The 22,797-nt window shown below is 36.7% G+C and overlaps 2 protein-coding genes across 2 annotated transcripts; one reads left to right on the top strand and one right to left on the bottom strand.

Annotated features, from left to right (window-relative positions):
- Positions 1-11,805: 11,805 nt before the first annotated feature.
- Positions 11,806-14,563, top strand: DDL (SMAD/FHA domain-containing protein). The gene is made up of 11 exons (XM_079000097.1): positions 11,806-11,985; positions 12,312-12,887; positions 13,071-13,099; positions 13,193-13,262; positions 13,343-13,400; positions 13,504-13,596; positions 13,692-13,806; positions 13,889-13,936; positions 14,003-14,048; positions 14,195-14,265; positions 14,363-14,563. The coding sequence occupies exons 2-11, from the start codon at positions 12,330-12,332 to the stop codon at positions 14,397-14,399; spliced, it is 1,125 nt and encodes a 374-aa protein (XP_078856223.1). The 5' UTR covers positions 11,806-11,985; positions 12,312-12,329; the 3' UTR covers positions 14,400-14,563.
- Positions 14,564-18,320: 3,757 nt separating this feature from the next.
- Positions 18,321-19,753, bottom strand: LOC145052293 (28 kDa ribonucleoprotein, chloroplastic-like). Its single transcript, XM_079000096.1, has 4 exons — positions 19,212-19,753; positions 19,035-19,136; positions 18,667-18,957; positions 18,321-18,582 (listed from the first exon to the last, which is right to left on the bottom strand). The coding sequence occupies exons 1-4, from the start codon at positions 19,677-19,679 to the stop codon at positions 18,523-18,525; spliced, it is 921 nt and encodes a 306-aa protein (XP_078856222.1). The 5' UTR covers positions 19,680-19,753; the 3' UTR covers positions 18,321-18,522.
- Positions 19,754-22,797: the final 3,044 nt, after the last annotated feature.

The following is a 22,797-nucleotide window of genomic DNA, read 5'->3' as shown; positions in this document are numbered from 1 at the left end:
GCCTTCCTTCTTACGAAACAAGGTTGGGTCAACCGAACCTCATTTAAATTTTGACATTTTCAAGAAGCGAGTTAGCGTTTCATACCAGGCTCTCGGTGCTTGTTTTAGCCCATAGACAGCTTTATCCAGGACATAGCAATGATCAGGGTATTTTTCATTCACAAAACTAGGCGGTTGCTCAACATAAACGGTTTCTTCTAATTCTCCATTTAAGAAAGCGCATTTGACATCCATTTGGAAAACTTCGAAGTTCTTGTGAGCAGCATATGCAAGAAAGATTCTGACAGATTCTAACCTTGCTACTGGAGCAAAGGTTTCTTCATAATCTATCCCTTCTTCTTGACAATAACCTTTTACAACCAACCGAGCCTTGTTACGAATGACATTCCCTTCTTTGTCCAGCTTATTTCTAAACACCCATTTTAGGCCGACAACAGAAGCATCTTTCGGTGTAGGAATCAACCTCCAAACTCTGTTGCGTTCGAACTCATGGAGCTCATCCTGCATTGCTTGAACCCACTCTGAATGATCAAGTGCAACATTTACAATTTTCGGCTCAATTTTGGAAATAAACGAATTGAACATACAAAACTCCACTTTAGAGAATAATGCAGTTTGTGTCGCCTTTAGTTGAGATCGAGTAAGAACACTTTTTGAGGTCTCACCAATAATTTGTTCTTTAGGATGGTCTTTTGTCCATTTTACTAATGGAGGATAGCTTGGATCATATTCTGGATTCAATTCAGCTTCTAATTCTATGTCAACGTCTGACAGATCACCCTCACCTTCGTCAGTAGAACTATCACTTTCTTTCTCCTTCTCCCCCTCGACTGGCGAAGTGAAATCTCTGTCAGCATCAGAGTCTGTATTTCTTGTGGAAGTTGGTTTCTCCCCCTCGATTTGACTATCATTTGCTTGTTTTGGATTAGTGTTTTCCCTATCATCTGAACCTTTAGATGTAGGAGATGAACTTGGATTCTCCCCCTCAACAGAAGCTTCGGTTGTCTTGGAAGTGGTAGTGCTCTCCCCCTGGAACGTTGAAGCTTTGTTTGGAGAGCCTGTTGAGGACTTAGTACTTGGTGGTTCACTTTCCATCTCTTTAGTAGCTTCGTCTATGATCTTCTTGAGATTATCGAGTTTGTTATCTGCTGTCGTTGCCTCTGAATGAATTGCTTTTTCTGGTTCATCGAATAGACGAATGTATTCCTCAAACAGGTTGGATATTGGAACCGAGACCTGTCTAGATTCTGGGAATATGTCTCCTAAGGTACTTTCAGTCCTTTGAACCTTCTGCATATAATTGTCATCAAAGGTGACATAATAAGTTTCTTCAATTGTTTTGGAACGCTTATTCAACACCCTGTATGCTTTTGATGATAGAGAGTAACCCAGAAATATGCCCTCATCGGCTTTAACATCAAACTTATTTCGGTTCTCTTTGGAATTAAAAATGAAGCACCTTGAACCGAAGATATGGAAAAATTTGACATTCGGCTTCCTATGGTTTATGATCTCATAAGGAGTTATGGAGAATCTCTTGTTGAGCAAGGACCGATTTTGAGTATAGCATGCAGTGGCAATTGCATCAGCCCAAAAGTATAAAGGTAGGGAAGCGAAACTTAACATGGTTCTGGCTGCTTCACATAACGAGCGGTTTTGTCTTTCAACAATCCCATTCTGCTGTGGTGTATAAGGGGCCAAAAAATTGTGAGTTATCCCCTTATCAGCCAGAAAGTCCTCAAAATCCTTGTTCTTGAATTCCAGACCATTGTCACTTCTGATGTTTCTGACCGTTTTCTTTAGTTGTACCTCTATTTTCTTGATGAATGCCTTCAGCTTGGGAGTAGCATCTGATTTCTGCTTAAGAAAGAAAACCCAAGTGAAGCGTGAAAAATCATCTACAATAACAAGAATGTACTTACTTCTACCGATACTCTCTATAGCAGAAGGTCCACATAAATCAATGTGTAACAGTTTAAGTGCTTCCACTATCTTAGTATTGATGCGTGTAGGGTGGCTTCTTCTGCTTTGTTTACTCATCTCACATGCTGCACATAAATGCTCCTTTTCGAACTTGAGAAGAGGAAGGCCTCGAACGTGATCACCAATCACTAATTTGTTGATGTCTTTGAAATTCAGGTGTGATAGACGTCGATGCCATAACCAGCTTTCATCGGTGTTTGCCTTTGACAGCAGACAAATAGCTGGTGTCCCTCGAATTGGGTTAAGATTCAGAGGGTACATCTCTCCTTTTCGTGCAGATTTTAGCAATACCTTCTTGGATTGTTTTTCCACTATCTCAGACCCCTCATCATCGAATGATACCTTCAAACCTGTGCCTACAACTAATTGTGACATGCTGATGAGATTGTGTTGCAATCCTTCTACATAAGCCACCTTTCTAATCGAGAAGTCTCCATTAGTTATCATGCCGTATCCTTTGATTGTTCCATAGGAATTGTTTCCAAACTTCACAGACCCACCATCTTTCAGGGACCAAAACTCTCTTAGCTCCTCCTTTCTTCATGTCATGTGACGCGAGCAGCCACTGTCTATATACCATTCGTCGTCAAACTGCTCGTCACTGATTACCTGCAAATTCAAGCAGATTTAGGAATCCAAAGTTTCTTGGGTCCTGGTGAGTTTTTCACAGAGAAAGGAATAGTTGCAGAAACATCAACTAAAAAGGTTCGTTTAATGAGAGTGGTTTGATCATTTCTTTTAATGGTATACACCTTGATTTTTGTTTTATCTTCTTTAAATTTTAGTGTATCAGTTGGGGTTGTTTTTTTATGGTTTAGGATTTTTCGTTTGATTCCTAGGTTTAGTAGAGGATTTCTTATTTTCCTTCTCAGAGTCTGATACCAACTTTCCTTTTCCTTTGATGTCCTTTAAAGAATTTGTTTCAACTTGGGACTTGGAGGATCCATTACTAGGATTGGGACCGAATCTGGTTTGAGAACCGAATCTAGGTCGAGGACCGAATCTAGGTTGAGGACCAAAAGTGGGTTCAGGACCGAGACATGACTTTCGGTTCTGGGATTTGGAATAGTAGGAATTTGGACTGAAATTTTCCTTCAACTTTTCCTTTCCCTTGTCCATGGATCCTTTCCTGAGAGGCTCATAGTTGGGATTTTGAGAATTCCAATGCTTTTTCCTTTCATTCAGATTCGTGGCATATCTCTGATTTCTCAAGCGTTTCTGTTCAGCTAGCTCCTTCTGAGATTTGTGAATATTGAAGCTGGCCTTTGGTTTCTCCTTCTGAGTTGCAGTTGTCTTACCTTTCATTTTAGATTCTGTACTCTTCTTAGTTTGAACTGTCAGTTCTTCCCTCTTGATTGGAACAGCAGGTTCAACCATTGGTTCCTCAGGAACATCTTTGGTTCCACTTGAGCTTGGAATATTGAAACTGGAGGGTTTGTTGATGGGCTCTGGTATGTATCTACCTTTGACTCTCCATGTGGTTTTATCAGATAGTCCTACAGTCTCGTCTGCGTTGTCAATAGGAGCAGACCAGAAATAGTCTTCGCATCCTTCAGCGTTATCTTCATCAACTATGATTCTTAATTCTACCGTTTGCCTTTGAGTGACCTTAGTCACAGCATAAACCTGATTTGGGACGGTCTGAACCTTTTGATAGACCAAGGCCTTTTCCTTGAGTTTTGGTTTCTGTTCTTTTGACAGACGAGCAAACTCAACGGAGTTTTCTGATATAAGAGGTTTTTCATTCTCGGTTTCATGGTTCATAAACTTCAAGCAATCAACTTCATCCTCTACTGAGATTTCACTTATCTCGCTTTCCACATCAAATTCAAACGTATTATCTAAGTTTATTTTATTATCTTGAACAATTTTGGCATTTGATAGATCGAATGTTTGTATAGTTTCAGTTTTAATCTTTTGCCTATCATTTTCATCTAAGATATTTTTTAACATACTCTTATGTTCCTTAGAATCGATGAAGGTTTCTATCTTATCCAAACCTAGCCTATACGAACTTGATGTCTCTTCAGAGGACACCACTGATTCACATTCTGCTATAACTTCATCTTCCTTAAATTCAAGAAAGGGCAAAATTATTTTATGAATTTTCTTGCCAATTTCACAGCTTAAATGTAATTGAGCAATATTAGTATAAAGACGTTTCGCAATTAAACAGAAAACATTTCTTTGTTTTAATAACTTTAAATTGTCTCTTTGCAAATAAATACATTCATCCCTAGTTCTAACTAACTTCGCTTCCTTCAGCTCAATCCACATTCTCCTTTCCTCACTTTTTGAAGACACCCTGCCGAGTTGGTCAGTTAGGTTAGAATTTGCTAAGCGGGTTTGCATGAGGCTATTACTTAGGTTAGAAATTTAAAGTTTAATTCATTTAATTCTTCTTGATAATCAGTTTTTGAGATTTTAAGAGACTCAAGAATAGAATGTACCTTTTTGATCAATCGATCGCAGTCGTTGATCTTCTCACTCACCGGCTTGGCCGCAAAGCACTTGTCTTCTGTCAAGTTCGGTTCCGTATCTGCACTTTTGGTTGATGGATCAGCAGTGACGATAAAGCACTTTCCACCCGAACCTTCATTCTTTGCCACATATGCCTTTCCATGAGTGGGTCTTCTAACCTCTTCGTCTTCAGAGTCGGTTGACCAGACTTCTACACCACCGAACTCATCTTCCCCAGCATTCTCCTGTACGATTAAGGCATTCATCGAGCTGTTGGACGCCTTTTTCTTCTTTACCTCTTCTAATTTTCGCATATAATACGCCTCATCATCTTCACCCTCTCTTTTCTCAGCCATCTTCCTCAACATGCAATCTTTGGCAAAATGGTTCATGTCGTGACAATAGTTGCAGTCGTATCCAGAGTCTCCCGCAAGCTTGCTCTCCTTTTTCTCTTCATCCTTTTGAGAGGAGACTTTCGGTTCATCCTTCATCTTTTCAGAACTATAACTTCCCTGCCAGTTTCGGTTCTTGCTGACGGGAAATTTTCTCCTTGCAAATTTCTTTAGATTTGAGACCATCAAGGCATACTCCTCACTTGTAAGGTCACATTCTGACATGTCTGACTCTTCTTCTTCTGCAGTACTTTTTCCTTTAGAAACAAGAGCCAATGATCCCACACCAGAAATCACTTTCGCTTCCTTGGTTACAACACTTTCATGAGACTTTAGTATACCTACTAGTTTCGCCAGCGAGTATGATTTGAACTATTCATGTGCCTTCACAGTGGAAACCACAGCAATCCATTCTGGTCTCAGCCCGTTCATGAATGTTACTTTCTGCTCGATCAGCTTTCTCTCTATCCCATGCTTGATCATCTTACTGAGGAGATGATTGAACCGATCAAAGGTCTGTACAAGCTTCTCTCCAGGTTTCTGTTCGAAAACTCCAAATTCTGACAGCAACAGAGTTTGAATGGAGTGTTCCAGGTCTTCATCAGTTGATTAAAGTTCCTTCAACCTATCCCAAATCTCTTTAGCAGTTGTGCATGAACCTACTAGCCGAAAGGTGTCAAATTGCAAGGCGAATCTTATCATTCGCATGGCTTTAACGTTACACAAGAGCTTGTCCTTCTCATCCTGTGGCATCTTCTCAACATCCGTCACCAGCTTGTTGTAATCCGTTTGCGACTTAACAGTCGTGTTTGTTCCCGAATGTACAAATGGTCCACGAGTGATAGCTTCCCATATGAGATAGCCATTGTCTTTAGATCCAACCACACAATCTTCAAAGTGATGAGCCCATACTTCGTAGTCTTGAGTATAGAGTATGGGTACTCTGGTTGTTGATCCGATGCTGATTGAGATGTTTATGGGGTTTGTATGCAAATCATCGTGAGACATGGTGAGCTGCTAGAATCAAACCTGTAAACTTGAGATTAGGGTTTTATCATAAACAGAGTTGTCGTCGATATGAAGACGACGGCTTCTATTTATACGATAAAAGCGGAAACCCTAAAGTATTATGAATACAGAAGTAATGTGTATTGATCACACAATCTCCTGCTCTGATACCAATTGTTAGAACAAAGTTCTTTTAGGATCGTATGATTCTAAGCAGGATATTAAATAATAACGTAACAAAGAACACAAGTATGGCACCGAATATGTCGTATGATTAATGTGATAACACCTCAGAAGAGCTCGATAAAGAACTTCAATCTGTAGAGGTGTTTAGGATTACAAGAATCTACGTAATTAACCACCGTTATCCATATACGCATACATGCATGCATATATATACTATAACCCTAACTGCTAATCTAGATAACAACAAAACTAATCTAGATAGACACGGATGGACAGGCCCAATCCGGATACAAAATATATGGCCCAAGAGGCAACACAAATGGACTCAACAGGATGATTATTGCATGTTCATTAGACAAACTAGATCCAAAGCTTTAGGGTTTGCATGTACACCATAAGAATGATGTAGTGCTCAATTCCCATCAGTATTCCCCCAAGATATGTAAAAACATTAAAAAAGTGTCGTAAACACTCACCTTTTGAAGCATGAACTTCGGTTTAGATAAGAATATGGTTTGTTTTCCGGGAAGCACCGTGAGAAACAAGAACCAACAATGATCCTACACCAGGGATGTTTTGAACTTGAAATAAGCTCCACAAAACAACACGAACTCTAGCCTATCTAATGGAAACACTACAAAAAGGGATGCAAAGCAAAATGGCACAATGGTGGTGGTGGTTGGTCGTCGGAAATGGGAGGAACAGGGGAGGAGGGTGGTATTTTATGGTGGTTCTCAGTGGTGGAGTGGTGGTTTTTTGTGGTGCTTTTCTAGCCAAGAAAAGAATGAAATAGAGAGGGGAGAGTGAGGGAGGAATGATGGCTGGTGAATGTGAAGAAAATGAGAAGTTAAGGCCTTTATTTATAGTCTCTAGTAAGCTCTTAATGTCCATGCAAGACCATACTCTCAAATTGAGTCAAACACACAACAATCATACTTGTACTTATGAAAAGGAGTATACACAAGAGGGTATAGTGGTTAAAGAAGAGGGTTGATCATGTAGGAAGCAAGGAGGAAAGAAAGATTCGCTAATTTTTGGAGTCTCATACTAGGTTGGTAGGCCATGATGATGTCACACCTAGGTTTATGTGCCAAGTTCCTAAAGTCTAATATTTTTTCGAAAGTGTCATATGATAGTAGAGTTTAAGGATTCCAAAAACCTAAACGGATTAATTTTTCGAGTTGTAGAACTCCATAAAATCGTGTTTAAAGTTTCGCATCTAATTGACCTGAAATGTCCGATTTCTCGACTTTTGCAAATATTTTTGCTAAAAATACTTCGAGTATGGAATTAAATAATAGACCATATTCTGAGTCCAAAAACGCTCACTGAATTTCCATCTGACGTGTGCAAGTGCCTCATCGGATAGATACGGTTTTAGCAGTTTAAAGAAAATTAGTGTGTTACTGGATTGTTTTCTTATAATAGTCGTATTTTTGCATATGAACTCAGTTTTGGATATTCTTTATATTTTTGGAAACAGAGGAACATGTACTACGAGATTCGATATTTGCTTCGCTCACATTTGCTTAATACAAATTTTCAGTTTCTCAGACGTATTAATTAGAGTTGTACTTCGTGCTTTGTGATTCATTTGAGATTTTCCACAAATGGAAGTAAGATACTATCTCATATCTTATAATAGTTGTAATGACACTATACATTTTTCAAAATATGCATTTAAGATCAATAGGTCAAATTACAAAGAGGTTTGCAGTGAACTGTTTGTCTACAATTTTAGACCTAAATTTCGGGATGTCACAGCTGATGGTCAAGATACCCGGGGCGACCCGGATAGGCTGTAGGCCATGCGAGACAGTTCAGACAGGCCAAAGGCCCAAAGAGCGGTCCAGATAGACTGTAGGCCCTATGAGGTGGTTCAGTCATGCTGAAGACTCATATATGCATGTTATATGTTTGGTTGTGTGTGGTACCTTGGGGGAAACTCACTAAGTTTTGGCTTGAAGTTGTTGATTTCATTGTTTTCAGGTATTTCGGATGATAGAGGCAAGGTGAATGGGTGATCGTAGACATCCTCCTTCTTATTTATGTTTTGAGAAACTATTTGTTACTCTGATTCTATGGATTTGAGTTGGAAATAACGCTTGATCATCTTATGGTTTTTGTGAAAATGCTTTATAAATATGAAAAAATTTATCATGTTCTTTGTGATGTTACACATGAGCTTCCATTCTAATTATAAAATAATATTTCTCCATATTAAAGCAAGTATAATATTAATATTAAATACAAGAATAAATATTTAAAAGTGAATATTTGATATGACAACTTGGAACTATTTGTTTTATGATTTCTTATATATTATATATAATTATTTAATTTTTATTTTTATTGTATTAAATATGAATTTGTTTTCTATATTGTTGGATAAAGAAAATTTTATTATATTTATTATTTAACTAATATTAATTTATTATAATTAATATTTATAAATAAAAGATATAAATAAATATTATTCTTATCGCACAAAAATCATCTAAACATGCATTTTTCATATCATAATTAATTGTTAGAATTATAAACCGTAGTTGAAATCATCATACAAGTATAATATTTTTTTTATCAAGAGCTAGTGGTAATTTTGTTTCATTTAGCCATGTATCGTATAAAACTCAAGTTGTTACAAAATAGATCTGTCAGAAATCTTGTAAATAGTAAGAACTATGAAAATAATTTTCTAACAACCATTTTTTCAAAAACACAAACATTAAAGACAATTTTTAGTCCTGACGCGATCACATGAGACACTCGTTCGTAGAACAAAATGGAACAAAATATGGAGTCGAGGATATGATTACAAGTTATGCATGTCCATATACTATTCTATATTGGGCTCTTCTTAATTCAATTAATTAACATAATATTATTATTTTTGTTTGTTTTATTAATTATTTTTTACATTTTTTTTTAATACAATATTGATTTTGACATTTATTTATATTTATGTTTTTAGAATTTTATTTTATGTTTTTGATGAAGTATTCGAATATGTTATTTAGCGATAGTTAGACTTCAAGTTATACAAGTGTACAAATAAAAATTGTTTTAGAAAATTAAGAAATTTATTTGATTAAAAGCTAGTTTTTTCAAAAAAAAAAATCTGATTTTTATTAAGTTTTTTTATAACTCTTTATTTGGTAGGAATAAATTTGAATTTTATTTTATATAAAAAAAATCAGATTTTATATAGGCTAATCAAAACACGAATTTTTAAAATCTCAGACTATTGAAATCCACACAAAACCGGTAAAAACCTGTCCGGATGTAACTGTATAGCCCAAAAAATGATTTTTATATTTATGTATATATTATTTGAAAAATAATAATTTTTTTTATTTGGTTTAGTAATTGATATGAAAGCATATAAAAAAAATATTTCATTTTGGAAAAAAAAATATAATAACCGTCAATTACCTATATCCAGCATGTTAATTTTTAGACATTAGTGTATATATTTTTTATCATTTTATATATATATATATATATATATATATATATATATATATATATATATATATATATATATATATATATATTTTAGAAAAAACATCATAAATGGTCCCTGCGTTTTCCCAAAATCTGAAGTTTAGTCCCTGTGGTTTAAAAACGTCATAGATGGTCTCTGTGCTTTCAAAACTTTTGACGATTGGTCCTTATTGCTAACTTCGTTAAGTTTTGTCCGTTAACTGAAGGGTATTTTCATCATTTCACTACCACAGGGACCATTTATGTTATTTTCTCTTATTTTATAAAAAATGAAATAATATACAAAGGGGGTCCCACCTCTCTCTCTCTCTCTCTCTCTCTCTCTCACTCTCACTCTCCTGTTTTCTTCTTTGTTTAGCACCTCACAAAAACCCCCCGATACTTACTATTGTTGTTCCTATTTCTTCTTCATTAGACTGCCAAGACTCACCCACCGAAGGTGGGTGGTCCTCCGATCGCTAGAAAACGCGAAGATGAGAGAGAGGAGGTTGTTGCCTCCATCCCAACCTCCAATAGATCCCTTCCCGTTGAAGCTCAACCCTCGAACACCCCATGTCGTTGCTCTCATTTTCTTCTCCTTCAATCTGATGAAGACAAAGTCCCACGCCCCTACCCGACTTCTGATTTTGTCTAGTTCTTTCTCAAACAGGTGAGGGCCAAATTCCTCCCATCCCCTTTCGCGTTAGCCGGAAACGAACAGACAGAGAAGGGTCGTCGGAAAATCCAACAACCCTTCTTCTTCTTCACCAATTTCAGTCGTCGGACCACCTCTTTTGACCACTCCATTCGATTTCCATTCCCATCAGATGAAGACGATGACCAAGGCGAAGATGAAGGCACTCGAGGATCAGCTATTCCCTCCTCATGATCTATTAAACCCCATCGGAGAACCTCATTTGCTGATTTCGTTCGTACTTCTCCCTTCCGATCAGACGAAAATTGAACCCACGAGGGTCGCCGGAGGTCAACGTCTGCCCTTTCTCATGATCTCCCAACCTCACCGGAGATTCCTAATTTTTCCTTTTTTTCGTTTGTTTCTTCATCCACTTAATGAAGACGACGATTCATTTCCCCGTTGTTTGTACCAATTAACTCAAACCCCACCTCCTTATGTCGTTGATCTCATTTTCTTCTCCTTCAATCTAATGAGACAAAGTCCCACGCCCCCACCCGACTTCTGATTTTGTCCAGTTCTTTCTCAAACAGGTGAGGGCTAAATTCCTCCCATCCCCTTTTGCGTTAGCCGGAAACGAATAGACAGAGAAGGGTCGTCGGAAAATCCAACAACCCTTCTTCTTCTTCACTGATTTCAGTCGTCGGACCACCTCTTTTGACCACTCCGTTCGATTTCCATTCCCATCAGATAAAGACGATGACCAAGGCGAAGATGAAGGCACTCGAGGATCAACTATTCCCTCCTCGTGATCTATTAAACCCCATCGGAGAACCTCATTTGTTGATTTCGTTCGTACTTCTCCCTTCCGATCAGACGAAAATTGAACCTACAAGGGTCGCCGGAGGTCAACGTCTGCCCTTTCTCATGATCTCTCAGCCTCACCGGAGATTCCTAATTTTTCCTTCTTTTCGTTTGTTTCTTCATCCACCTAATGAAGACGACGATTCCTTTCCCCGTTGTTTGTACCAATTAACTCAAACCCCACCTCCTTATTGTAGCACTTAACCATCGACAACTAGTTTAGAAGTAACCATGAAGTTTACTCCTTCCTTTCCTATACATCGATTAAAGAACCCAAAATTCAGAACATGTTTAGTATTTTAGGGATTGTGGTGGTGTTCATACGAGAGAGAGAGAGAGAGAGAGAGAGAGAGAGAGAGAGAGAGAGGTGGGACCCCCTTTGTATATTATTTCATTTTTTATAAAATAAGAGAAAATATCATAAATGGTCCCTGTGGTAGTGAAATGACGAAAATACCCTTCAGTTAACGGACAAAACTTAACGGAGTTAGCAATAAGGACTAATCGTCAAAAGTTTTCCAAACACAGGGACCAACTATGACGTTTTTAAACCACGATGACTAAACTTCAGATTTTAAAAAAACACACGGACCATTTATGATGTTTTTTCTATTTTTTATCATGCTAGGCTCCCGATTTTAAGTTCTAGGTTCGGGAATGGGGGATACCATACCCGGGTTGATTGCCATTCCTAAATATACTGGATCTGGAATTCTGGATTGATCGAAGAAAACCCATATGATTTCCCTAACAGCCCAGCCCACTTATCAGCGTACGCATCCTCCCCCGATTCCTCAATCTTCACAAAAAAAAAAAAATCAGAGCTCTCGCCATCTCCACCCCTGTATTCTCCATAACACCGCTCACTCCTCTTGACAAGCTAGTGATTATCTGCGTCTACGTTCCAGATTAGGCAGTCATTATCGTTTGTGCTCCATCAACATCACCTTACAAGTTTCGTCTTGTCTCCAGGTATGTTTCACTCATTCTTCTAGGGTTTTCTTCCACACTGGAATGTATTTCGTTTCAAATTTCTTTCGGCTATGCTTCAAAAGTTTGAATTTGGTAATTTTGTTGTTCTTCATGCTATACAACTATTACACGCCACTTGATTTACGGACGTTTCATTGTGCTTGTACTTTCATTGTGCTTCTACTCTCATTAATTGATGTTGTACCTTGAGAATTCCATCTTATAGTAGGTTTTCTGGTATGTAAGATTAGAACTTCAGTTCAAGTTCATGTAGGGGGAGCATGTTTATCTGCTATTTGATTTCTTTATATATTCTCTAATTTCAGGAATTTCAACCCTCCCTCATGGGGCGTAATTCCTCTGATCATTCAGAATCTCCTGTTAGGAATCACAGGTCTTCTCATAGGAGCCCTTCAAGGAGAGAAAGATCAGGAAGATCACCAGGTAGAGATAGGGCTTCAAGACACCACCCAAATCCTCCTCCTACTCATTCACCATCGAGAGAGAAACCTTCAAGCCACACAAGATCCTCAAAGCAGACACCTGCATCTCCTGTAAGAGCAAACTCAAGATCACCATCACCAAGGAGTAAAAGGTTAAGAAGAGATCGATCTAACAATAAGGATGATAAACCAAGTGAAAGAGGACATGGTAAAACCAGGTCACCTGCATCACATGAATCTCGATCACCATCACCACGAACCAGAAGGTTGAGAAGAGCCCAAGCTGATAAAACTGATGAAATGAAAGGCAGAGGACATGTTAGTGGAAGTGACAAGGTTACACATAAAGAGAGGGATTCAGATGGCAATGGAAACGGATCCTCCAAATCCAGACATGGGGGAGAAGGTCACAGGAGTAGACACAAATCTGATTGGCCTCCTAGAGGAGCACGTGATGAGGTGTCTGGTGATATCCATATCTTTTAACTCATCTACTTTCTTCTATATGATCTTGATGAAAAAAAACTGTTTATGCACATTTGAGATAATGATTTGAATCGAGCATTATACTGTTCTTGTTTCCATGGATGATTTGTAAATTGTAAATGAAGTTATTGACTTCCATTTTGTTTTATTTTCCAGGGAAATAACTCAAGAGGTGATGATCATCAGTGAGCACCTATCTGAACTTTTAAACTTTTGTAGCCCATATTTTTTACATGATCTGATTATAGATGCTAATGCTATATAATGTGTGTGATTAGGAATGGCAATGATGATGATTCAGTAGCACAAATGAAGGCTGCTGAAGAGGCACTTGCAACTAAGGAAAAGGTGATTCATCATTTTGTTGCTCTTTCCTTTTTTTACTTAATGGGCTTAATGTGGACATACATGACTTAATATTGTTGCAGCAAAAGCCTTCTTTTGAGTTGTCTGGAAAACTTGCAGCTGAGACAAATCGAGTCAAGGGTGATTGAGTCTTTTGTTCACTTCTTTTCCCTCTCTTTCTTATAGACAATAGAAACAGATTTTTCAAGAAACTAAATTAATATGATATTTTTTTTTATGGTAGGTGTGACACTGTTGTTTACTGAGCCACCAGATGCAAGGAAACCAGAAATAAGATGGAGGCTTTATGTTTTCAAGGGTGGTGAAGTGCTTAATGGTAGGGTGGGTTTGACCATATCTCTTTTTTATTATATAAAGTCAAATATTGGTTTTTATGTGAGTTTTTATTTAAAAAATAAAAATGAAAAACAGAGCCTTTGTATGTGCATCGTCAAACCTGCTATCTATTTGGGAGAGAAAGAAGGGTAGCAGACATCCCTACAGACCATCCATCATGCAGCAAACAGCATGCTGTCCTTCAGTATCGGTATGTATAATCACCATCTCAACTTCCTGTTTATTCTTATTCCTGTTTTTGGACGGAATATTCCATTTCTGTTAATTCTCAGGCAAGTTGAGGTGGAGCAACCTGATGGCATGCTAGCCATGAAAATAAGGTAAAAATGTTGTTTCTTTCAATGTGTACTTTATTTTATATGTTATCTGAATTTTTGCTTTTGTAGGCCTTACATAATGGACTTGGGGAGCACGAATGGGACTTTCATAAATGTAAGCACACACACACATGACATGACATGATAATGTATTGATGTTTAATTTAATAGTAATATATATATATATATATATATATATATATATATATATATATATATATATATATATATATATATATATATGTTTTGTTGTGAATGTAGGATAATCGTATTGAAGCTGAACGATATTATGAACTCATGGAAAAAGACACCATTAAGTTTGGGAATAGCAGGTAGGTTGCTAATTGCTGTTATCCGCTTCACAGATGTGCATGTGGCATGATTTATTTATATTTATATTTATATTTATATTATTTTTGTGTTTTGCAGCCGAGAGTATGTACTTTTGCATGAGAATTCCGCGTAGAAGATTTTCTTGGGTTCTACAACTGGAGTATTTTCTAAGATTTTAGGCAAATATTGTTATTGTTATTGTTAATGCTTTTGTTATTAGTTTGTGATGTTTGATTGATTTAACAAGAAAACCGGTGTTAAGAGGTAAATTACAAAAGTTAGTCTCCTCAAGTCAAACTATATCTATCATCAATTCAACAGTTTGTCTGTTTGCAATTAGTTACTAGATTTAGGTTATTAAACACAGTTTAGTTGGTTGAATCTTTGATTTTTTTTTTTTTTTTTTTTTTTTGTTAAACAGAATATAATTAAATTATATATACGTCTTTTGTGTTAGATTATTCGACATAAAGTGATGATCTTATGAATGCATACTCTTTCTTTCCAAGTGCGCAATAAACCGTTTACGCTTGCCTGTCTGTTTGTTTTATGGATTCCGAAAGAATAGGAAAAAGATAATTCCATCAAAAATGTTTGGTTAAAAAATCAGTCAATTTATATTATATTCTGTAACGAACCGATTTTATCATTCATTGAGAATTGCGATATACCCAAAGCATCTTATTTCCTTTCCTTATCTACTATAAAAATATCAAATTAACCTTGAGGACTTCACCTGTTCACGTTAGAGATCATTTCATTTGGTTTCTTGAAAAAAAATACAAAAGGTTCTCGGGGTGGCTTCTTTTCATCCTTGACCTGGGCTTTTGCATCTCTCCTAGGCACATAGGGATGTGTTGGGCTCGAGGTTCTTTGAAGAGGAAGTTTGTGCTGCTATTTGGTCTTGTGGGAGTGTTAGGGCACATGGCCTATATGGTTTTTCATTCCGGTTTATGAAAAGGTTTTGGGAGCGTATGAAGGATAATATTTGCAACTTTGTTGAAGAATTCTTTGATACACATCGCATCCCTAATGGCTGCAATTCTTCTTTCATTACTTTGATTCCAAAGGTAGATAGTCCCTCGATCTTTAAAGATTATAGACCGATTAGCTTAACTGAGTGCAATATAAAATTATTGTTAAGCATTTAGCTAATAGATAAAAGGGTTTCTAGCCCAGCTGTGTGTTGCCCTTACTCCTTGAAATTGAGGGTTCAAGACTTCATGTCCCGTCGTGGACATAAGTGAATGTAAGTAGTAGTTTTAGGAGTAGATTAGATTTGCCGTTCAAAAAAATAGCTAATAGATTAGCTTTCGTGATTGATGGTTTAGTGAATAATCTGCTTTTGTTAAAGGTAAACAAATGCTAGACGGTCCTTTGATAATGAACGAGATCATTCAGTGGTATAAAAGAAAAAAGAAAAATTTAATGATTTTGATAAGGCGTATGATTCGATTAGCTGAGAGTACTTAATACAAATTATGTCTCATATGGGGTTTTATCATAGATGGATACAATGGATTAAAGTTTGCTTGGTATCTTCCCGAACCTCCATCCTAGTGAATGGAAGCCCTACAAAAGAGTTCTTGCCTCTGAGACGTTTTCGTCAAGATGACTCTTTTTCCTTATTTTCTCTTTATTCTTGTTATGGAAGGATTGCATGTGGTGGTAGAGGATAATGTGAGTCATGGTTTATTTTAGGGTGTTGTGGTTAGAGACGATCATTGTCTGATTTTTTTATGTTGATCAAAATATTGCTAACCTGATTACTATTCTTAATTGCTTTTACTTGGTGTTGGGCCTTAAATTAAATTTACAGAAATCGAATTTGTATGGTATCGATATTCCGTTTTAACAGGTGGAAGAGATGGTTGTTATTAACAGATGTGATTTAACTAGTTTACCTTTTACTTATCTGGTTATCGGTTGGTGAAAATATGAATCGTGTGGTTAATTGGAAAATGGTGATCCAAAAGTTTGAGAAGCGGTTGGCTAATTGGAAAGTGAATCTTCTTTTTGTAGGAGGTAGATTGTCGTTAATTAAATCTATTATTAATACCCTTGGTATTTACTACATGTCCATGTTTAAAATGTCGGGGGTTTGTGAATAGTGTTTTAGAGCCTTTTGCGTTCTTGGTTCCTTTGGGGAGGTAGTGACTCAGATAAAAAATTTTATTTGGTCAAATGGATCTTGGTGTTGAATTCCAAGGATAAAGGTGGTTTAGGTATTGGAAGTTTAAAAGCGTTTAATATGGGGCGTTGTTTATTAAATGGAGGTGTCATTTTTTATAACGAGGAGGAAACACTTTGGGTTAAGGTGATTCATAATATTCATGGTGTCTATAGTGGGTTGGGGGTCAACTCTCCAAAACCAAAAGGAGGGGTTGTGGGCCAATCTTGTGAAAGCTATACGATTGGCTTGATGCTTTTCACATTGTGCCCCATTCTCTTTTTATAAGACGAGTCGGTAATGAGATAAATACTAGATTTTTGAATGACATTTGAATCGGTAAAGAGATCATTTCTTTACGATTCACGAGACTTTATGTTTTGGAAGACTTGAAGGATTGTTGTGTTGCTGACAAATGGAGTGATAGCGGTTGGGTTTGGAGTTGGAGTCAAATCTGAGACAATGGTGGCATGACTTTACAACTCTTGGGTTAATTTGGCTTATTGTGTTCTAACTATCTATTATGTGCATATATGATTGATTGTAGACCAATCATTTTAGTTATTTTAAGAAAGTAATTAATGCATATTATATATTGAAGATATAATGAGTATTAATTAAATATTCAGCATTTAATATGTATTAATTACTTTCTTAAAATAACTAAGATAATTGGTCCACAATCAATCCTACATACACATAATAGATAGTAAAAACATTTGAACCTCTCTCTCTTTATATATATATATATATATATATATATATATATATATATATATATATATATATATATATATATATATATTAGTTCTGTGTTGGTTTTACTATTAGTAGCACTAGAAAACATATTGAGAATATCATTTTGCAGGTCGACATGACTGAGATGAGTTGGTGTAAGTTTGTCTCTATTAAGGTCCCCATTATGCTTATTATTCATCTCAGATAGACTTCCTACTAAAGGTAAAGATAATCTGGTCACATGGGCATTGACTTGACTTTTTTGTTATGCCCTATGTTTTCTTCACAAATTGAAGATTGCAGTCATATTTTTTGTTTGTGAAGTGGCCAAAGAAATTTATAACAAAGCGGTTTAAGTGGCTTGATCTTCCTTTTTGTTTGTTTCAGAATGTCTCCGATATTATGAGTTGGGTTGATAACATTACATCGAGGCCATTGAAAGGAAGAGTGATTTAAGCAATTATTATCACCACAATTTAGGTTATTTGGTTTTACAGGAAGTGTAATGTTCCAGTGACGCACAACATGAGAAAAATTCATATTTTTAAAAATATTGTCATTCATTCTTTTAATTGGCTTTCAAACAGAAGTAGTAAAAATAGTATCTCTTGGACCAGTGGTTGCATAACCCACTTCTTTATGACTCTTTAATTGATTTTTTTCCTCTAGCTTCTTACTAGTTTGCTTTATATAATGTGGCTGTTAAAAAATAGATTTTTACATTCTAATTCTTTTGATAAATTTTTGCAAAGAATTATATTACATTACATGTCAACAACAAGCATATTAAAGATTTTATTTCCTCCGGATTCCAAATTCCTTCAGATTTTACTCCAAATGGATCTCTTGGCTTAATTACATTGTTGGTGGTACGTCTAAGTTACGATATTTTTTTAACTTTTTTTTTTACTTGAAGGGGATGGAATGGCATTGGTTTCTTGGATTCATGGTAATTCAACCGCTTGTCTATCAGTTGAAGCCGGGAAAGCAATTGGTGATTCTGGTGGGGAACGTATCACAGGAATTGAAAGTGGTGGGACAAGAATGGAAATGGTTCAGTTAGCAAAAGTTATTCAACATACATATCAATGGTTTTCTATTTTCCAAATTCCAACATTCCAACTCAGAAGAATCAAGAAGCAATCATGGCCATAAAAAGGTAACCTTTTTATACCCCATAAACTGCCTAGCAAATTTGCATAGGCATCAGGTTCAAGTACACCTCCAATAACTTTACTCAATAACTTATAACAAAACACATCGCACTTGATAAGCTCCTAAACAAAAACTTACATGAAACATAAAATACCACTTGGAAGTTGAAACCAAATCAAACCAAAAACCCAGATCAGAAACGCCTTGGCCTCTCCTCCGCTACATTTACCCTAATTGCTCTCCCACCCATGCTCTGCAACACAAAAAAAATTATTACAATCTTTCTTCTTCAAAAGTAATACCAAATTTATAAACAAGCAAGAATTTAGGGTTTTACCTGTCCATCAAGATTTTCAATGGCGTCATTGACTTCACTTTCAGAAGACATAGTCACAAACCCAAACCCTCGTGATCGACCACTTTCCCTGTCAATCACAACTCTCGCATTCACAACCTTTCCATGTTCACTGAACAGCTGCTCAAGGCGGACATCATCGACATCCCATGGAAGGTTGCCAACGTAAACTCTGTATGAAGGTCCGGACATCTGCGGCGACCTCTCTGCACGCTCTGGCCTTGATCCTCTTGGTGCTGCCTTGTTTACAGTCAAGTATCTTCCTCCTATTTCCTGTTACAATTCAAACATCACTCCATTGCAACTCTTTTTCATCGATTAATTGAAGGAAATTACTTGTAAAAACTTACATAACGATGGAGCATCTCAACAGCCTTTTCCGCTTCTTCAACGGTGCTCATTGTTACAAACCCGAAACCCCTACTCTGATCGGTCTCTCTATTGTATATAACCTAATTCAACAAACAAAACCCTAATTAGAGTCGAAGCAATTGAAAATTTTGAAAAACTCGAGAAATAAATAATACCTCAGAAATCTCAACGACACCAGCTTGTTGAAAAAGCTGAGCCAATTGCTCGCTATCCACATCATACGGCAAATTACCGACGAAAATCTTAGCTTCTTCTGGTGGTTCAGAAAACTCTTCCGTCCCTTCCGTGGCAGCATCTCCAACCGCGCCCCCTTCCCAATCGGAGACACCGGTGTCGGCGGCTGCTTCCGTTTCCTCAGTTTCGTCTCCCCAACTCAATTTTTCATCTGTTTGAAGAACCAAGGTGTTGTCTTCTTCTTGAACAAAGGTAACAATACGCGAGGAATTGGCTTTTCTTCGCAGAGAAAAGGGTGTAAAGGAAGCGGATAGGTGGAATTTAATGGGTTTCAAGGGCAAAGAGATGTGTTGGAGAGTTTTGCCGGCGAAGATAGCCGGAGATGATGAAACCAGGCAGCCATTAGCCATGGATAAGGGGTTCGACATGGGTTTTGCCGCACAAGACATTGTAGGTAAGAAGGGTTTAGAGGAGTCGGGGAAAGATAAGGGGGATGATGGATGTTATCGGTTGGCATAATATTTTGTGGGTGAACGTGAAGGTTTTCATGGTCTAAAATGGGCTTATGTTTTCTTTTGGGCTTCTTGACACTTCATATTTTTGTCAAAAATCAAATCAAAATTTGAAAACTCAACCAAGACAATTTCAACATTATTATTATAAAAAGGCTGATTTGTATTATATTTCATATTTATGATTCAAAACAATAAAATTTAACTCTTAGTCAAGTATGAAACAGGTTAATGGCCAGAATGAGTGAAGATAATTTTGATCAATTATTTGAAAAATGGGTCTGTGAGTTACTATATATGTTATCTTCAATTAGCAAGTGATAAGGTTTAAAACATAGCCAAAAATAGAATTCAGTTATATTTTATAATGGAAATATCACGTTAAAGTTACTTATATTGTCGTTGAGTTTGTGCTAGAGGTGTACAAACCGGTTTTTTTTCCGAACCGGTTCAATTTAGTGGACCGGTTCAGTTCAAGTCAACAAAGTCAACACCGGTTCACCCTTAAACCGGTTCAGTTTCAAACCGGTTCACCATCAAATTTATCCAATCCTATACAACCAGTTCGGTTTAGTGCAAACCGGGTCATTTCAAACCGGATCATCTTAAACCGGTTCAAAACCGGTTCTTCGAACATGTTAAAAAAAAACCCGGCGGAAATTGTATCTTTTTTTGATTGTTTGTTTTATTTTTTGGTATATTATAGGTTATATATGTGTGGCCAATTGGTTAGAATTCTTTAATAGTTGACATATTAAAAAAAATAAAAAACCCATGTATGTAATGTGTATCAAATTTGGTTTGTGCATATCTATTGAATTTAGACTCATTTCGGAGTAAATTTCGTGGGTATTTTTTTTTTTGGATATTTATATTGAAAGTATATAAAACATCTTCAAACATTAAAAAAAACATCTTCAAACATCTCGAAAAACCGGTTCATAACCGGTCCAAAAACCGGTTCATAATTGGTTCAAAAACTGGTTCATAATCGGTCCAAAACCGGTTCGGAAGTCCGGTTCATTGTAAACCGGTTCGAAACCGGCCCCATCATTCGGAAATACGAATTGGTTCAAACCGCCGGTTCGGTTCGGCTTCAGATCGGTTCTAGCTTAGACCGGTTCAGAGGTGAACCCGGTTCGGATCGTGAACCGGTTTTTTTGTGCACCACTAGTTTGTGCAATGTGCAAAATAATACTGGGCCATCTGTCTCAAGAGCTAACTGGGCCTAATAGGCTATTGGGATGAACACGATACCTTTAATTCAATCAATAATATTGCAGCAACATTACCCGGCATGCATATTTCTAATCAAAATATCTATAGTATCATTTTTTTTATTGAACAACAAAAAATACTATAAAAACTAAAGAGCAAGAAGTTAGAGAAAAAAATAATTACAAGAAACCATATTATATGGATACTTGTAATTATTTTAGTCCCATCCCCAATAAATTTTCGCAAAAAGGAATGGCGAGGAACCAAATTATCATGCATCTTGTCCAACAACTTAATCATCGACACTCGTACACCACTTCCTCTCGGTTTAGACTCAACCTACCCCACATCCCCAACCCATCATTTAATGAATTTGACCCAAAAAAGTTAGCATTCGTATGAAACCTCCACTACCATTTATAAAACAACACCAAATTAAATGCCTTTATGCTATCAATCACGAGGCCACCTTTGACTCTAGAGCTTAACACAATCTCAGACTTAACCCAAGAAATCTTCCGTTCACTTTCCTCACCACTCCAAATAAAACAAGATCTCAAAGCTCTATCAATTTACACACTTCTTTAGGAACTTTGAATATAAACGTATAGTAGATACCAAGGCTGCCAAGAACAACCTTATCAAAGTCAAACGACCACCAGCCGGAAACAATTTAACTTTCTAGTTCACAAGACGTTTTTTTGAATCTCTAAACAACTATAGTCCAATTATCGATTCCTCTCACATTTGCGCCTACTGGAAAATGCGGTACGAAAAAGAAAGATATGCAGCTGAACAACGCGTACCCACATCCATAACTTCGACTTCATGCTCAATAACTCCAACCCCAAATAAATTAGATTTCTACAAGTTAATTTTTAACCCATAAACAAAATAAAAGCAAGAGTAATTTACAATAATTGTCATTTGGGTAATTTGCCCGTTAGGTTCCTTTTTTTTTTTTTTTTTTTTAGTTCGGGCCATTCCTATTGTTTATTTTTATTGTGCGTTTAGTCTCTACCATATATAAAATGGTTGATATACCATTTTGGTTATTTTTTATTTGTTTTTCTATTTTTCTATAAATGATTTAAATTCTTATTGATGTTATCTTAATAGAAAAAGGTTTAAAAAAAATATATTTGTAGGTCCCATACCTTAAACCCAGAGTCCTACACTCCTAATTCTTTCAACAACCATCATTTATCACTATATCTCATAGATAACTTCTCGTAGCCCCATCTTTAATTAAATCACCCTGGGGTCGCCTTCTCCGACGACCACCTTCTTCGGAGCCTTCCTTCTATCATACCATCGCTGCCACCCGTCAAACTTAACCATCGCTGCAACCATTTAACCCCTCAATATAAGAATTCTTCTTCACCCAAGATCCCCCGCCACCCCATCATTTCTTTCTATCTCCTTCTATACCCACTTTCACCACTCAATTGCCGCTATAAACGAAGCCACCCAACAAAATTTGGTTTTGTTTTAACCCAACCTCCCCTGGTTTGCGATTGTATGCCCCAAATAATCATCAACTGCCATTGATGGTAAAATCCCACAACAATCTCCCATATTTTTAATTTTATCGGGATTGTTTCCGACGCTCTACCTGTGACCACCGACCATAGTTGTCGTTGGATGGGTGAATGGGAGGTGCCTTGAGGACTGTGATCACTATTTATATTATTTTTGATGAGTTTATTAGGTTACAACAAAATGCTCGATGTGGAAAATCATTTAACAATTAAGAATGACACATGCAACCTAAAATGACCTATGCCTTTCACATTAAGGAAACATACTTTAAATAACAAAACTAATATGCACCCTA

The sequence above is a fragment of the Lactuca serriola genome, chromosome 5 (genome assembly GCF_051521515.1).
Source record: "Lactuca serriola cultivar US96UC23 chromosome 5, Lser_US96UC23_V15, whole genome shotgun sequence".
Lineage (NCBI taxonomy): Eukaryota > Viridiplantae > Streptophyta > Magnoliopsida > Asterales > Asteraceae > Lactuca > Lactuca serriola.
This window is presented reverse-complemented; position numbering and strand designations above follow the sequence as displayed.

What these genes read in the sequence shown, in the direction of transcription:
- DDL (XM_079000097.1), top strand. Translation starts at nt 12,330, where the DNA reads ATGGGGCGTAATTCCTCTGATCATTCAGAATCTCCTGTTAGGAATCAC. An exon ending in TCAAGAGGTGATGATCATCA is followed by an intron (nt 13,100 to 13,192) that starts GTGAGCACCTAT and finishes GTGTGTGATTAG; the next exon opens with GAATGGCAATGATGATGATT. An exon ending in CGAATGGGACTTTCATAAAT is followed by an intron (nt 14,049 to 14,194) that starts GTAAGCACACAC and finishes TTGTGAATGTAG; the next exon opens with GATAATCGTATTGAAGCTGA.
- LOC145052293 (XM_079000096.1), bottom strand. Translation starts at nt 19,679, where the DNA reads ATGTCTTGTGCGGCAAAACCCATGTCGAACCCCTTATCCATGGCTAAT. An exon ending in GTGTCGTTGAGATTTCTGAG is followed by an intron (nt 19,137 to 19,211) that starts GTATTATTTATT and finishes TTGTTGAATTAG; the next exon opens with GTTATATACAATAGAGAGAC. An exon ending in TTGAGATGCTCCATCGTTAT is followed by an intron (nt 18,958 to 19,034) that starts GTAAGTTTTTAC and finishes GAATTGTAACAG; the next exon opens with GAAATAGGAGGAAGATACTT.